General features: G+C 39.1%; 1 protein-coding gene across 1 annotated transcript in view; it reads left to right on the plus strand.

The window, feature by feature from the left end:
* Positions 1-2,251: 2,251 nt before the first annotated feature.
* STAB2 (stabilin 2) overlaps positions 2,252-17,676 on the plus strand; it is a gene marked incomplete at both ends in the record, with an annotated part of 76,931 nt that continues 61,506 nt past the window's right edge. Inside the window, 8 exons of the mRNA XM_079544001.1 lie at positions 2,252-2,335; positions 5,909-6,042; positions 6,793-6,908; positions 11,080-11,165; positions 12,363-12,432; positions 14,646-14,741; positions 15,001-15,126; positions 17,068-17,264. Coding sequence (XP_079400127.1) covers positions 2,252-2,335; positions 5,909-6,042; positions 6,793-6,908; positions 11,080-11,165; positions 12,363-12,432; positions 14,646-14,741; positions 15,001-15,126; positions 17,068-17,264 — 909 coding nt within the window. The remainder of the gene's footprint in view (positions 2,336-5,908; positions 6,043-6,792; positions 6,909-11,079; positions 11,166-12,362; positions 12,433-14,645; positions 14,742-15,000; positions 15,127-17,067; positions 17,265-17,676) is intronic.

Consider the following 17,676-nt stretch of genomic DNA (forward strand, 5'->3'; position numbering starts at 1 on the left):
CACAATGCACCGGCTGCTTCAGCCCTCATGCTTGCCAGGAAACGTATTAACCTGTGTGTTTTGCCCAGAGTGGGACAATAGCACCCACACAGTGGAGTCCAGAGCCTGGCACAATCTAACTTATACAGATGAGAAAAATTCCCATAACCAGTAACAGGAAATAGTGGCCAGGCCTTCTGCAGCAGGGCAAGCTATCACCATGGGGGCTAGCAGAAACTATGCTTGATGTGAATGGAGAGGAAGGAAAGAGAAAAAGGGGTTGCTTCACAAAAGTGCCTCTAGGGGAGGTAACAGCAGATAACAGAGTGCTGATTTGTGTTGGTTTTTATCTTGAGTTACAGCACAGGAAAGGGACATGCTTGATTTACAGCTCCTTTCACCACTGTGCTGTCTGAAGTGGCAACAGGCAAGAAGCCTTGCAGCACTCCAGCTTCTACAGAAGCTGCTGGCTCCTGATGTGACACTCACCACAACCAGGCAAATGTGCTTTGCCCAGGTCGTCACCCTACCCAGGCTAGTTCAGCCTGCCCTGGCTGAGGCAAAATAGCTTTTTTAAGTCCATACTTCACATTTATATCTCCTTGAAAAATGGTTTCAAGTATCAGTTCAAGAGCAGGAGGAAAAACAGGTTGTATTCCCTCTCCTACAGTAAACACAGGACCTGGGATCCTCCTGCAGAGGGAAAAGGCCAGTCTCTGGGTATTTTAAGTATATGGCATGAGGCATCTTAATTCCAGTGCTGAGTGCTGGAAGTCAGGGTGCAATGCATCCCACTGCCCATGGAGTAAAGCCGTGGGTTGTCAACACTCAGAAGAGGAGATCCTCCAAAATTCTGCCTTTCTGGAGAAAAACCTGAGTGAATCTTTGGATCAGGCCAGATCATACACTGTATGCAAAACTGAAGTAAGGTTAAAGGCCTTGACCTCAGAAAAAAAGGAGGGGCAATTCTCAGGGTCATACATACTGTCAACATACACGTTGCAACTGCTGGCTGCTATCTTGTCTGCACAAACAAGAAATGATTTATTTTCCTTGCCATATAGAAGAAAAGAACAGAATCTGCTGAGCATGCAGAAAACATCTTGCCCTGCTGACTCCTACCAGCAACTTTGCAGTACTCACTCAGAGCACGTAATATGACTATATGAATTTGTGTATAATATATATATCATCACAGAGTTCTTTAGAAAAAAAAAAAAATCCTATTGTTCTAAGAATAGGTTACAATTGTATCAGGGAATACATTTGTGGTCTGAAGGTGAATGCAGCATCTAGCCATGACTACAAATAGAAATCTGTCAGAAAGGCAGGAGAAAGTGCTGTGCTTACAGTCACTGTACTTCTGTCAGCAACATAACCTAACACTGAAACACAGCTTTGTATGAAAGAGAACTTCCAAAATGACTTTAAATGATTGAAAAACCAAATGATATACAAAACTGGCAAACGAGAGTCAGCCAAATCATCAGTAACCTGAGAAGTGAGAAAGACTGCCCCTACAAGAACAGCTAGAGCAGCAGAAAAGAGCAGCACTGGAAAACATCCACAGAAGTCACTTTTGGCAGTATAAAATGTGTGTCTACTGATCCTCCTAATAATTTGCAAACAATGCAGTTAATTTTAGTCTGATTAGTTTAAGAAAATAAGACAAAGTAATTTGTCAAATAAGGCAATAAGAAAAATTCCCCTTTTTTATCCAGCTAACCAAAGCTGGAAGATGTGCCTTTGGCCCCCTGAGATAAAGTCAGAATTTATTTCCCAGCTACAGCTAGGGGCCCAGCCTTGTATTATTAGGGCTGATAAGTCAACTTCCAGAGAGCTTTGCTCTGCCTGAGAACAGCTAAGTAGATGGAATGATAACAAGCACAGCAATTGCTCCAGTCTCCTGTTCATGCCCACCTAAAAGAAGAAAATATCTTCTGTCGTAACAGTTCAGTGTCCTTGCTTTTTACTGTCAGCAACTTCAGAGAGAGGGATAAATGGATTGAGCCCTGTCAGGATATCCTGTCATTCAGTTGGGAAGGGTTTTCCAGCTTTGCAGTGAACACTTTCAACAAAGACACCACGTTTTGGAATTTTTCCTGTCTTCAGGCAAGCTTCACATGATCTTTCACTTACTTTCCATTAGGAAGACAAGTGTCCTTTTATATTATTCTCCTAAGTGTCTCAAGGAAATACTAGTTGCTATAGATCCTGATTTTAGTACTCATGTCTAAAGGGATCTGAAGAAAAACAATTCAAATTCCTCACAATGGAAAACAATCCATTCATTTTATACTTTTTGGCTTTTTTGGTTGCAATGAAGCTGCATTTGACATCACAAGTCCCAGATCAGGTAAGAAACACATTTTTATTCAAATATTGAATTGTTTGTGTTTCTGTTGCACCATGGGAGTGGCTGTTCTTTCATTGCTATAGAGAAAACAGTAACAAGGTACCGTACCTTATGGAAGAAAAACTACCACTTCAGTGGTTGCTGATACCATAAGACACAGAATTTCAAACAAATAGCTACGTAATTCATCCCTCTGAAATAAGAGAAATGTATCTGTTTGGTCTGGCTGAGAGTTTGACTCAGAGGATGTGTCAAATATGCCGAGAAAGTCTCTAAAAATAGCAAACCTTGCAAGGATTGTAGCTGGCATTCAGCACAAGCAACAAAAGAAAACCAATTGAATTTATAAATCAGAAGAGGCAGAAATTTTGCTGGAGTGAATATTAGCCAATTTACCAAATACAGGGAAAGAATTCTATTTCATATAGGTGTTAGGGAATTCAGCCACTGAAAATAATTGTATAATGTTACAAACCTAAACAAAGGTTTTGTAGGCTTTCATGGAGCTGGTGTGTATTTCACATGTGAGTCCTACTGATCTGTGGACTTTCACAAAATCTGTTTTCACCACCCTTGTAGTGAGGCAGAAAGAGTTGTTCTACAAAGCTGACCCAAGAGTTTGGCAGATAATTGAGATAAATATGCACTCATTTATACTATCTCAAAAAGTGATGCTCCAAGTTACTGCATTCTGGAGGAAGAAAAAAAAAACTGTAGAAACTGGAAATAAAAGGACAGTGAGAAACTGAAAAAGAAAAAAAAAGAAAAAAAAAGGCCATTCAATTTAGTTCTTTTTTTTTTTTTTTTTTAATGGAAAAGTACTTTGTTAAGTACAAACAAGTATGCGGGACTTTATTGTTCTTTCTCTGAGAACTGGCACATCTTTTTCTTTTTTTTTTTTTTTTTTTTTTTTTTTTTTTCCCCTAATGGCAAAAAAGAGAACAGGAGCAAATAGGAGAAAGTGAATATTACACTACTATTTTAAAATAGTTTATAGCTGGTGGTAGGGAAAGGGTATAACTATTTTTAATAATAATAATAATAATAATAATTAATAATAATTTTTATTTAGCTGTTATCTTCTATAGTATCTTTTTCAATTTTCTTGTTCCAAAAATAAAATTTCAGGGCATCCCGTTTTGATGAAAACTGATGCAGTGAGATAATTTTAGGTTGTCCTATCAGTAGATTTTCAAGTCTAAACTTTATTATCTTACAAGCCCAGCAGTTCACATAACCTCGAAGTCCTGATTGCTTCCCCCAAATACGTGTGAGGAGCCTGGCTTAAGGAGAACTTGGTTAAAGACTTGGGAAAATCAGCCAAGGCTCTGATTTTAGGAGGATTCTTCAACATTAATGATATCAATTCGACTCAGTGGAAAGGAGCTGAGGTATCTGGATTTTGTTTTTATGGCATTGGTCCTTCTTCTGGTGCATACAGGGTCTCTCATTGAGGCTGGGCCATCTAATGCCTTGTGACAATCAATGCTTTGAAAGGCTTCTGCTCAGAAGCTGCTGCTTGGCCAAATGTATCATCGAGCTGTATCTGCATTACAGCTCAAAAATCCGGAGAAGGGTCTCCTTTTTAATTCAAAAGTTCCTGAAATGCCTCTGCACTGCACAAAGAGGTTTCACCACCCAATTACAATTCTACCTGAAAGCTGCCCAAATCAGATTTCAACCGTACGCTTATGAAGACTGAAAACTGGCAACTAAGTAGATCTTGAAATGTACCTACAAGTGGGTGATCAGAATCAAGGAGAGTACCTCAAAGCTCGTGTAACTAAACATCCTTATCAGTATCTGAGACACATTCTCACAATCTTCATTACCAAAACATGCTACTATCACAAAAACAGGAATGATAACCAACAATGAGGGGAAATCTGTGGAGTGAGGACTTCATGTCAGAATACCAGGGTGCAGCACACACAGAAACCTTACCCTGTGTGCCAGTGTATCCACCAAGGCCAACTGCAAGCTTCTGCAGAATCCCACATGTGCTTCTTAGCACATGCAACCTAGAAAAGCGACGACAGGAGACTGAAGCAAAATATTCACCAATGAATTACGATAGACACAACATACCACACTTGTCTCTCCTCAACTGACCATTCCCAAATCAAATAAGTGCTTTCTAAGAGATCTTGCTTGATCTAAATTTTACGCTAGAACCTTCAGTGTCCTGTATGCTCTTCAAGTATAATTGTCCTTCTGGCTTTATAATCTGTGAAGCTAATTTATAATCTTAACAGACTGCTACTAACTTACAAAAATATTCCAGAACCAATGCTGCTGCTATAACTGGCCCTTACATGCATACACACACATAACCATGCACATAAGCAGTGGGCAGGTACAGCTTTTCAAGATGAACATTAAGCATTTCCTTGGGTTGATCTGGCAGCACTTCAGACATTGTCTTAATTGACTAAGTGACTAGTTAATTGAAAACCCATTCAGAGATTTCACTTCAATCACCCGGGATCAGATAGGAAGTCTGTGTGGTCAGTACTGCTTCAGTGAGTTGGTATCTTGAACAAGAAAATAGAGCACTTCACAATACTTCCTCTCCTGTAACGATAGCTTCATTTATTATTTTTTGTTGGCTCTTAAAAACCATATCTTGTATTACCTTATTTCTCTTCACTGTGAATTATGAACTCACTTCTAGAAACACTTAATTAGAAGACAGCATTGAATGGGGCTGCGCATAGTCTTTTTGCTTTTAAACAGAGTGACTTTTAGTAGCAAGAAGGAGACCGTTTTTGGTATATAGATGTTTTCAAAACTTTCATTTCTACAGCTACAAGACACAGTACCATCACTGTGACACTGCCCTACACCTTTTCTCCTTTTTGCTATCATCTCAATTCATTTGTAAGATTTTGCATTCCTGAAACAACAAGGCAAGAAGCATGAGGCCTTGGTATTTAAGCTGGAAGTCTATGGTGAGGTTTCCTAAGCTGAGTTGTGGTTTTCTCCAGGTAGGGAAAAAAAAAAGACAAGGCTGTGTTTCTCAGTGTGCTCCATGCTCCCTTATTCTCCAGTTCAGTACAGAAGTGCTGACAACAAGATATCTGCCTTTTGAAAAGACCAAAGGCTTGCGCCATGTTCAGCGTGCACAGAAGCACAAGCATTTTCCCCCACACCTCATGTTTGGTTTCAATGCTGATACAGGAGACACTTGCCAACACATCTTCGTCTGTCCTGCTTTGGGATTGTGAGGCAGTTTTGGAATTAATAATCCATAGGCTGTTGCTCTCTTGGTAATCCCTAAGACTGCTCGACTTAGCATTTATTGGATAAAGTGTTGCTAATAGAAATAGGGTTTATCCTGCATGAATGTATTGAATGTACTTCACAAAGAGAAGGCTACTGAAAAGCCCTGGTAAGTGATACACTGCCTAGTTCAGCCCCAGAGCTGCAGTTCATATCTGCTGACAGGACAGAGCCTGTGACTGAGAATAAAGCTGAGCTACATTGGTCACTTGCCAGCAAAGCCACTGGAGGCAGAGTTAGATCAGCTGAGACACCCTTTCCTCCTTTTTAATTAATCTTTTCCTAAAACAGATGAAGAAGCGATGTGATCAAAAGCTGCTCGTTCAAATGGAAACTCAATGTACACCTTGCTCTCTAAACCTTGAAACCCTGTGCCCTGCTGGCTACATCAAAATTACCAATGGGACTGGGATACCAGACTGCAGGTATTTCTTCTGTCAGAGGTTTTTACCATGAGCACTGTTCTCAATGGATTAGAATAGATTGATTTGTATTATGAACAATCTGTCCCATGTGATTTTCTTAACGAACACTGAAATTTATTTACAGACAGCATTTACTGGCTTCACCAGCACTAGAATTCAAGCATCTATGTCTAAAGTTAATCAACAAATTACATCAGAGGAAGATAAACATTGATATCAATGCCTAAGAGATTTTGCTTTGAGTGGTATCATAAGATGTCTTCCTCATTTATTCTGCATACTTCAGATGAATTATAGCATACAACAGATATTTTAAACTTCCAGATATTGTGTAGAAGTGTAGACAGAGCAGGAAGAAGTATCTCAAAAGAAATCTGATATTTTTCTGAAGAGAAAAGCAACATTTAGGGAAGATGAAATACCTACTTTGAACTTAGCATTTAAAAGAACCTTGATATTTAAAAAAAAAGAAAAAAATTAAATGCTACCTCAAACCCAAACAGATAAAATTGCTTTGTTAAGACTGTAGAATTGAATAAAATATAAATATACTACGCAAAGGACAGAGCTGCAAGGATGTTTTTAGCCCTTGATATGCAAGTATATTTTGATGAATTACATTACATTGATACAACTAAATTTGAAGGGCTCTTCTCTGACATTTAAAGAGAAGGAGGAGATTGGGAATTTCATTTTTCCCCACAGAAGTCTTTTATGTGCTTTAGCATTGTTCCAATTTCTTTTCCTTAGGTATTATCTTGAAATTAGATCACACAGTCTTTCTTTACCTGGATGCCGGCATTCTTGTATGAAGGAAATTCAACAACCAGAGTGCTGCCAGGGATACTGGGGCCCAGACTGCGCAGGTAAACTCTTTTCAGATAGAATTTGAATAGAAATAAAGAATTGGCTTTTCTTGCTTTCAGAAATTATTTCCATAAGAACTACGCTTTTCAGAGCTTACTACAGGATCAGAAATATACAGCGCTTTTTGTCTAAAAATTGGAGGTTTTGGAGAAAAAACAAAACAAAACAACACATATCCAGAGATTATTTTAGAAAGAATAATTACTTGAACGTTTCCCAAAATTCAGGAGCTCCATGGATTTTGAGATCTTCAAAACAAATAATTTCAGCCAATGTCTGCAAAACGACTTTTTGCATATTACACAATAGCTGAAGTGGGCAGGGGTGACTGGAGCTATCTGGTCTAACCCCTGTTCAAGCATGGCCACCCAGAGCAGGGTGCTCAGGACCATGTCCAGATGGCTTTTGAAGCTCTGTAAGGAGGAAACTCTACAACCTTTCTTGATAACCTGTACCAGTGCTCCAAAACCCATACCGTACTGAAGCCTTTCCTGATCTTCAGACAGAACTTTCTGTGCTCAAGTCTGTGACTACTGTCTCTTGCCTAGGCACTAGGCATCAATGAAAAGAGCCTAGCCCTGTCCTCTTTACATCTTTCCTTGGGGTACTTAAGGATACTGATGAGATCCCCCTGAGCCTCCTTTTCTCCAGGCTGAATAACCCCAGCCTTCTCAGCCTCTCCATCCAGAATAGATGCTTACATGCCTTCATCATCTTGGTAGCCTTCCATTGGACTACTTCCAGCATGCCCACTCCTGTCTTGTACTGAGGACCCAGAACTGGACCCAACACCCCACATGAGTCTTTGCCAATGTTGATCTCCTTCAACTGGGAGAATCCCCATAATAGATTTTGAAAATTGAAGTTTTCAAACTGAAAATTTTTAAGTTCTAATGTTAGGTCAGAAATGTCCTTTCCTGAATCTAAAGTATTTCTCAATATATTTAACTCTTTACTTCCTGATCTAGAAGGGTCTTTTTTTTTTTCAGTTATTTTTGAACAGCCAGCAAAAGTTCAAGGCCATTACTCAAGAAGCGACAATTAGGAGCGCCACTCCTCCAGCAGTCCCTTCCTCAGGAAGAATCTTTCAGCATCTCCACAAGTACTCTAAATTTCAGGTTACTGAAACAGGCACCAAGACCTGCATAGGATGTTTCCCTGCCCACAGAGAGCATTTCCTGCTTTAGGAAACAGAGTCAGTGTCCACTTCAATATCTATAAATTCTTTCTGTCCACAAAATAGATAAATAATCTTGACTCACACTGTGGTTTAAATAGCAAACATTTATCTTCTAAAACAAAATAATAAATAAATATAAAAAAAATTTAATTCCTATTTACAGTTACTTCTGTAGTAATAAATAGGAGTGTAGAGTGAAATGCAGTCTTCCTCTGAAGATAAGCGCTTGTGCAGTGATGTACCATTTTCCCAAAAGGAAATGGAAATTCAGTGTCCAGAGGGAGAACATTTGATCATCCCATACTTTAGGGTGTTGCATGAGGCCACGTGAGGTGTATGGATGTTTTTAGAATGGATGATGAGTTCTGCTTTGCTGCAGACAGAGGGTGCAGAAATAAGAGGCAAGGAGGCTCCCTCTTCCTTCAGGCAAGTTTCTTAGCCCCAAAAACCAATGTTTCTGAAAATTAAGGTCACAGAATTGTTTCTGCTGTCATTTGGAGGAAGAAAACAGCTCTCTGGATTATCACAATCTCTCTAAGAATGTGCAGCATGCCTTGAAATGTTTGGAGGAAAACAGGTCCTTCCTGAAGCTGAAGAAAAATCCCTGACTAGGAGTTTACTTCACCTTTGACATCTGATGGCAATGACAAAATTAGCTCTTAAATAGTTCTCTGACTTCCTTAAATGATAGCCCTTACTGCTACACATGGTATGAATGAAATATGTTTTGTCTGCATCCTTTCCTACTGTGACCCTTAAGAAATGAGCCACCTCTTTGTTAATAGGCATCAGGAAAAAGGGATCAGCACAGGGGAAAAGAGCACAGCCTTTTAGCACTGCCATCTTGCACCTGCCTTGAAAGAATATAAGTGACAACACCAGGCCACAAGAATATGGCTTTGTAGAGAGAGTTGTTTCCAGGGAGAGGTCCCCTCCATCTAATCCACCCACAGAAGCCAAAGCTGGTGTAGTTTTTGTGCCCAACATCAGTCACTGATGGTCCTCAGTGGGAGCTCCCCCTACCCCAGCTCAGGTTTCCACTCTGGGCACGTGTTTGCATGTCTCAGTGCTGCTGTCTGTGGGGAGCCCAATGAAGACAAGTAATCCAAGAAGGGGCTGCCTTTGAAAATAGTTAGGAAAGCTGAATTAAGCTCTCAGTTCACCCAAACGCTGGGGTTGGGCCAAGTGACAGTACCAGAATCAATGTATTCCATCTGTGTCCCATGTCAGTCCTGGTGCTGCCTCCTGCAGCCCTGGGAGCGAGGGGAAAGGAAGTGCTTTATCTGCCTGACCAAACTTGTTGAACAATGCGGTAATGTGCTAAGCTTCTGATAAAGCTGTCCTTTGGTGGTGGCAGCAAAACAGGAGACAAGATGTAGTGAAGACAAGGGGAAGTGGAATGAACACAAATCGTAAACACTGTACTGTCAGCAGTTTTGAAATATAATTTCCCAGAATTTGTACCATAAATGCTTCATTTTCTCTATCTTTGCTTAATAGAAGCATCAGAGCAGTTAAAATTGTTTTCATTCATAGCTAACATTAAAGAGTTTGTATCCATGCAAGTCCTAAAAATTGCTTTGCCTGCCACACAGTACCCAGAAAAACAAGACTCACTAAAAGCCACTTTACAGATTAAAGTACGTGTACTTATTGTACTTATATGTAGTTTAACTCATTTCTGGTTATTTCATCTCATCTCTTAATACACACTTCTATTTCAGCAAGTATAAGGTAAACCAAACTCAAACATCCACCTTTAAATGTACTGATTATTCCTTAGAAGCTTAGAATTCTTCCTGGATCTTCAGAACCAACAGATCTTAGAGATTCAACATTAAAATACAGACAAAGATTAGCAGATTGATACAAAGCCAAAGTCCTCACTAAAATTTCTTGCAGACGTATGCACATCCACTTAATTTGTCATCACTCCACCCAAATCAGATTTATTTTCATGCGAACTTCCGTGTCATTTAACCACTCTAAATCAAGATTAAGTTCCTCAATGGTGGCATAAATCCAGTGCTGCCCACTTCAGCCTGCACAAAGCTAACCAAGGCTCTTCACAACCGATAAATCTACCAGAAAGGTACAGCAGAGCAACCTCAAGGACAATGAGAGTTTGCTACACTTAGTCACCATCTGTACTGGGATTATGGTACTGAATGGGAACTCCAGCTACGCTGACAGCTTACAGGAAGGAAGGGTTTATGTAAAGAAGTTAATAAACCCCATTCACAGAGAGGCTTCACAACTTAAAAATAAGGATATTCCTACAGGGAGGAAAACTTGACAGAACAATTTGAACAAAAACAATTATTATATACATTTTCTATAGGTAATCGTTTATTAAAAAAAAAAAAAAAAAAAAAAAAGTGAATATTGAAAAATCTCAGCCAAAAATTAACTACTTTGATTCGGTAATGTAGTCTTTCATTCTCATTCTTTCTGTCTGGCTAGGGTTTGTGGTCAAACATCACCTCACTTGGTATACCACCACCTGTAACCATGGTTTTAGCATCTAAGGATTTGAAAAACATAGCACATCTTTGGCACTTAAGTTTTACAGTAGCCACAGACCATTAGGAGTGAAGCGGATCATGAGATACCCAAACCTCCATTTCCAAGAGGATTTGAATCAAATATCACAGTCTGATGGGAGGTACCAGGGAAGTACTTTCCAGATAGAATGAATATAATTTGGGGAGACAAAAGTAATGATGCATTTTGGAATAAGAAAACTATTTTTCGTGCAATCCTGTGATTACAGAAATAAGGAATTAAATAATTTTTTCTGTGCTAAAGAGGGATGCTGGTTTCTGCTGAAGTTGAGTTTCTAGAGGGTAGATTCAGCTGGATGCAAACAGTAGACATCATTTGAGGTCTCTGCCTGGCCCAAAGCCACTTTGAGGTCCTCGTCTCTAATATGCAAGGGGAGCAGAAGAGCAGAGCAAGGTGACTGACTGATTGTTCATTGTCATTTCCAGCATGTCCAGGAGGAGCTGCATCACCATGCAATGGGAGAGGACACTGTTCCCAGGGCTGGAATGGAAATGGAACATGCACTTGTCAGGTACAGCCTTTCTCTTAGAGTAAAAATGTAACAGCTGCATATAAGTACAGCTAAGGAATAACAATGACTACTATTATATAAAGTAACATATGCTACATTCTATTGTAAAATAGCTCAGAAACAGCAGAGGTAGACCACATGGAGTTCATTTTGCTTAGTTTGCATTAAACTTGATAGCATTATCACTAGTGGCCTAGACAGGTTGAGGAGAAATTATTAAAAAACTCTTCTACATTTAGGCTCAGGGGAGACCTTATCACTCTCTACAATGATCTGAAAGGAGATTGTAGAGAGGCAGTGGGTGGTCTCTTCTCCCATATTAACAACAATAGGGCAAGAGGGAATGGACTGAAGTTGCACCAGAGGAAGTTCAGGTTGGATATTAGGAAACATTTCCTCTCAGAAAGGAGTGGTGCTACAGTGGCACAGGCTGCCCAGGGAGGTGGCGAGGTCACCGTCCCTGCAGGTTTTCAAGAACAGTTTTCCTGTGGCACTGAGGGACATGGTCAGTGGGCATGGTGGGGATGGGCTGGTGGTTGGATTAGGTGATCTTAGAGATCTTTTCCAACATTATTCTATGATTATGTGAATCTTGAAGCATGTTGGTTTGAGTTCTTCTATTCTTTATGGCATGTTACTACTTATGATTTTTTGCCTTAACTGAAAGAATGTGTTTTTGGGACTGTAGTCTCAGTATTATGTTTATCTGCTGGGAGTGTAAAGTGCAGTGCTTAATAACTTCAGCCAAAAATAATTTAAAAGAGTAACACACTTCACACTTTTCTACTTCACTCAGTACTTATTAATCTTTGTTTTACACCAAAAACACATCTTTGGAGGGCATATGAAAAGTAGACAGAGTGAAAAATAGGCAGGAAATACAATTTCATAATTACAAGAATGGTTTTGGCATTATGCTTGATTGTCGTTCTCTATTGTTAACTTGAGAAACAAAAAAAAGTAGAGAGAAAAATTATTCAAAAGACAACACTTTCTTCAGCACCATAGACAATCAGTTCTGATTTCCTGACTGATTTATATTCTATTTCCTTAATAGTGTTATGGATATGGTTTGGTTATTTTCCTTGCTGTTTGCTTGCTTTTTGTGGTTAAAGATGTTGCTTTCAGGCTGCTAACCATATATCTACTTGTATATAGATGACAGATTTAAGTTTTAATTTCATTCTGTAATTCCAGAAAGGATTTGCTGGGACAGCCTGTGAAAAATGTGCTGAAGAACATTTATTTGGTCCTCAGTGCACATCAGGTGAGTTTGAGCTCTCTCAATTGAAATGGGGATAAGCAGGTGAGCGCAAGCTATATTCGTACTCTGAAAAATCACAGTGAAATGGGCAGGGAGCATAAGGTTTCCCATCAAGAGCTGCTCTGTGCTTCAGGAAACACAATAGGGAAAGAAAATGAGCAGCCACTGAATCCCTCATTCAGAAGGGGGCTGGATTCAACTCAGAGCTGTGCAGACAGTGCTGTCAGTGTAGCACTACAACAGTACCCTAATATTGTCCTTAATATCTTTGTTTTGGCCAATAGTAAAAAAAAAAAATTAGGAGTTAGAATAATTTTTGTGCTTCTGCAGTAGGGCCTTCCTGTTATCCAGTCATGTGAACAAGTTTTCATTCTAAATGATGAATTTGTATTTATTTGATCCAAATACAGGAAATTCTTATTGCACCTGAAATATTGGATGGGAATATATCAAATGCATAATTTACAGTGGCTTACAGAGTTTTAGTTTGACTTTTAAATACATCTACTAACTAGAACTTCTGTATCAAGGCAAGAAACATCCATGTGGCATTGAAATTAATGATTCCTGATGGACATCCCTCTCCAAAAAATTAATTACCTTGTCACTGGATCCAGTTTTGCTTTCAGTCTCCACAATATTCTCTGCCACACAGCTCCATAATTCTTTACAAAGTGTGAAAAAGCATGAGTTTATTGATTTTATAATGCATTTTTGATTTGTTGATTGTTTCGCTAGTTGGCCATATTTCTTTTAGAAGTAGTGGGACACTGAGTGAAGGACCAGAGCTATTTGGACTATTTAGTATGAAAAGAGATCACCAGTTAATATGCAGTATTCCCCTATTTTGCCTGTTTCTTAATTTTTATTTACCTTTCACACCCCTGCTGAACATTAGACATATTCAGAAAATTATCTGAAGAAAGAAAAATGACTGAGAGGTCCCTTCCCAAGTGTTAATACTTATGTAACTCTAAGTAAAATTTTCATAAGATTTGCATTAATTACACCTAGAAAGAGTCATGAACAGACTCAGTTCTACACTAATCCTATACCTCAGCCTACTCAAAGGCACTTTTGTCCACTGGATGCCAGTGTTGTTACACAGAAACGCAACTAAGCCCATGTTTTCATAAAGATAGAGTACTTGAATGAATTCAGTATTGGAAATGTAATTATTTTCTGAGCAGCTACTGGAGGATTCAATGGCATATTAATTTAAAAATCATTTTAGACTTCAGCTTTCAGATATTTGAATTCATCCAAGCTTTTTAAATATTTATAAATACTGTACATTTGTCACTAACTGCTTTTCCACAATACCTTAGATGTTGCTAATTATTACAGCAGGAATAGTAAGATGGGTAAAGTATTACTAATTAACTACAGTAGGTGATTTGTAAGAGCCCAGGCTAAGTTTGTAGAGGAGGGGGCAAAGTGTACCACTGTAACTTAAAGTTACCAATAAGCCTTTATACTTCTTGGTCTTTTTCAGTATAACTGTACAGGGCTTATTTTAAAAGCATTGCAATGGTAATTGAAACAGTTATAAGGCTTTTAAGAAAACATGGGGTTTCAAAAACAGCTTGTAAAAGGCCCTCACAGTTGACTGGACTCTGAATACAGAGTTATGTGTGCATATTTTCCCAAGGTTTGTAATCACATATAGCAGAGTAAAGGAACAAACAGGACCAAACTATGTGCTTCAGACCTAGTCCCACATAGTGACCAATTATCCTTTTAAGTAGATTAATTCTCTTTTGGAAAAAAATGTCACATTACTCATTTTCTTTTGTTTGAAAGGCAGGAAAACAGAATTAAAGCAAAAATTAGATATTTGCTACCCATTTGAGAAGAGTAATAAAAATGAATTGTATTACATGTTGTATTCAATTTGGACTCAAGATTGCATGTCTAATTTTTCAAGACTTATTGTATTAGCAATAGGTCAGTTTGGTTTTTCAGGCCCTCAAGCTGTTATTAGACTGTAAAAATCAGAATCTGTTACTTGCTGATGTATGCAGATGTAAGTACTGATTTTCTCATTGACAGAAAAATTTAAATGTAAGAACTCAAGTCAAAACTTGGTTTTGAAAATTGCACTTAGTAATACTTAACAGTTGTTGACCAGGAAACTATTTGCTACAGGTAACCACTAAATATATCTTTCCAAGTACCATGCTGAGTCATTAAATCCAATCACTCTCTCCATCTAGTTTGCAACTGCGTGCATGGAGTATGCAACAGTGGAATTACAGGAGATGGAAGATGCAATTGCTTGTCTGGATACCAAGGTCTCAGCTGTGATCAACGTAAGTAGTCTGTTTTCTATATAAGATACATTCTACTGCTCTAATAGATTTAGAATTGGTAAGGACAGACAACCAAGCGTACAATAAAGCTCAAATCCTGCTTATGAGCTGCCATAACCATTATCACCCCTTCAATCACAATAGCAGTAGGATTTATGATCTGCAGATCAGGAGAATTTTCAGCTAGTAAACTGGAGGATAGAGTGTCTCCTGGCATAATATGCAGACACAGCTTAATCTGTCACCCTCTGTTCCTCAGCAATAGCTGAATGCAAGGCACTGCAGTGCCCTGCAAACTCAAGATGCACTACCTCGGGCGAGGATGGCAGAAGACTGCAATGCACATGTCTACCCAACTACCACGGAGATGGTACAAAATGTGAACGTGAGTAATTTTCATCTACACTAAGTTTTTTTGAAACAGCAACATTAATATTTTAGTTCACATACTGAGTACACTTTCGAAACAGATCTCACCATCATCATGACTTAACTGTTCTTCAGTGCATTTCCCAAAACAATCTGAGATACACAAACCAGATTCCTTCTGGATAAAACTAAACACTAAAGTACACTCCAGAGGCACGTCAGTCCAAAAATCAGACAAAAGCTAGTAACGCATAGTGCTTTGAAATGCATATTGTGAATACTAGGTCATCAGTGCTTACAAATCCACTCCTATCACATCACTTGCTAAAGTCTGACTTCAGTTTTCTTTCATAAAAATCAACAACATCAAGCAGGGGTCTGTACTGACTGACTATCCATCATATGTTGGCTCAATTTTATCATTAAGCATAAACTCCATAGAAAAGCTCAGTTCAGCTTTCCTGTTTTCCATGAAACAAAGATAATAATCTCAGCTAGAATAAAAAATCTGCCATAAAGTTTTTTTCATAGGTTTGTCAACTTGCTGCTGAATACTCAACCGTATTGCAAGAACCCAGATTTTATTTCTTCTGCTTACAGTATATCTTGCAGCTTCAATTCCTCCTTCTAGACAAATTTCAGTGAAGAATAAAAGGCTGTATCTGATGCTGGAAACATATTTAGTAAATGTTCACTTGGAAAACCAGAAGTCCTTCTTACTCTGTCCAGGAATATTTACAGCATATAATTCAATCCTCTCAGTCTTGAATGCATACCATCCTTTCTGAGCACTCTTGAATACCACCTAAGAGGAGGACTTCAGAAAGTGACTCCTCAAGGAATGCAAAGTCCAACTGACAGGCAGCATAGGCAAGCAACCAGCAGAGAAGGATGCTAGTATTCTTACCCTCCACGTTTTGTAGTGATGCAGTCCATGACAATATTGTTCCTCTGCCCAAATACCTTCAAATACTGGGATCATCTGTGGCTTAAGTCCGCGTTACACATCTGACTAGCTGATAAACAGAGGACAAGCAGCTCTAGGACAATGAGGAATGTAACAGAGGACAGCAGTAGTTGCTTCAGACTCAGCTTGGAAGTGATATTGTTCCTGGACAGTTTGAGGGTATGAATGTCTATGTATGTGATTTTACACTGGAGCAGAAGAGAAGTCTTGACAGAATGAAGCTGAGCATTGCCAATTCTCCCAGTCCCAGTTGAGGGGAACAAAGAGGAGGACAAGAGGAGAAGACAATGAGTATCACCACCTTTTTGTTCACTCAGGGCCTACCACCACCCAGCTTCAGTGTGTGCTGAACTGGACACAAAGATGTGTGAAGAAGCATTGCTGAATGATGAGCAAGTAATGCCATTGCCTTTACAAAACTGGCTTCTGGAAATAGATAGTGAGCTTCTAGTCCAGTCCTGAATCTACAGCAATGTGGAAGACACAACTAAAGAACTTGCTGGCCAGTTTTCCATATGGCTGAATGGTTGACATTATATTGTTTAATTACCGGAAAGAAAACAGTGAAGGCCTATTATATTGAGAAATAGTTTCCAACTGATCTAACACGCACTTAAAGCTTTTACTGACCTTGTATCACCTATCTGGCCTCCTTTGGTTAAAATCCACCAGAGAACAGGGAAATAGATGTGATATTTTAATAAGCACATTATGTGATTATATCTGTTTATAACTCAATTTGCCATGTTAAGAGATCATTTCTATACAAAAGCAACAACAGATGGTTGCTATGTTAGTATAAACACATTCCTCCCTTCTATCTTCATGCTGCCACAATACTTTGGACTGGGATGTTATGAGAAGTTGTCATGAGAAGTGTAGTCTACCCGGGCTTTGTTTGGCATGGGGATGTTCCAGTAAATCTTTGTATTCAGTTTCTAGAATGTGGGCCTTAATTCTTTTACCTTTTTTCTTTTTTTTCCCCTCAAGCTATCAATCCATGCTTTACAAAAGTCTGCGATCCTAATGCCAACTGCACTTACCTTGGACCAAATCATCACAAATGCACCTGTCGAGAAGGTTACAGAGGGGATGGTCAAGTCTGCTTGCCTATAGACCCTTGCCAAGCGCTATACGGGAATTGCCCTGCACAGTCTACCATTTGCATATACGATGGCCCAGGAAAGGTTGGTGTTGAACTGGTGCCCCAGATGTTTCCTGCATCAGCTGCCTAGCAACAAATAACATTTCATCTCCAAAAAAGAGCCAGAAGTGTACAGGCACAGGTCTCAGGGAGGCCAAAGCCTATTCCTAGCTTAGGCGTAAGCTCTGTAGGTGTCCAGGAGGTATCTCCTTTCCCTCTGTATATAGAAGTGTGTGTCAGCCTCTGAAGGTGGGAATGAAAATAGCAGTCTTTTTTTGTAGAATGTTTTGGCTCAAATTTGTCTCACATAAGTGGAGGCACTGAAATGAATCTTCTCTCAGATACATTTTCTGTCTTGACTGCAAGGGACTTGTAGGATCAGTAGGGTCCTTACATAGGTACCATAGATAAACATACCTAAAGTTAGTGTAACTTGAGTCTTTGAGGACTACTGA

Source organism: Tetrao urogallus (assembly GCF_951394365.1).
Source record: "Tetrao urogallus genome assembly, chromosome: 1".
NCBI lineage: Eukaryota > Metazoa > Chordata > Aves > Galliformes > Phasianidae > Tetrao > Tetrao urogallus.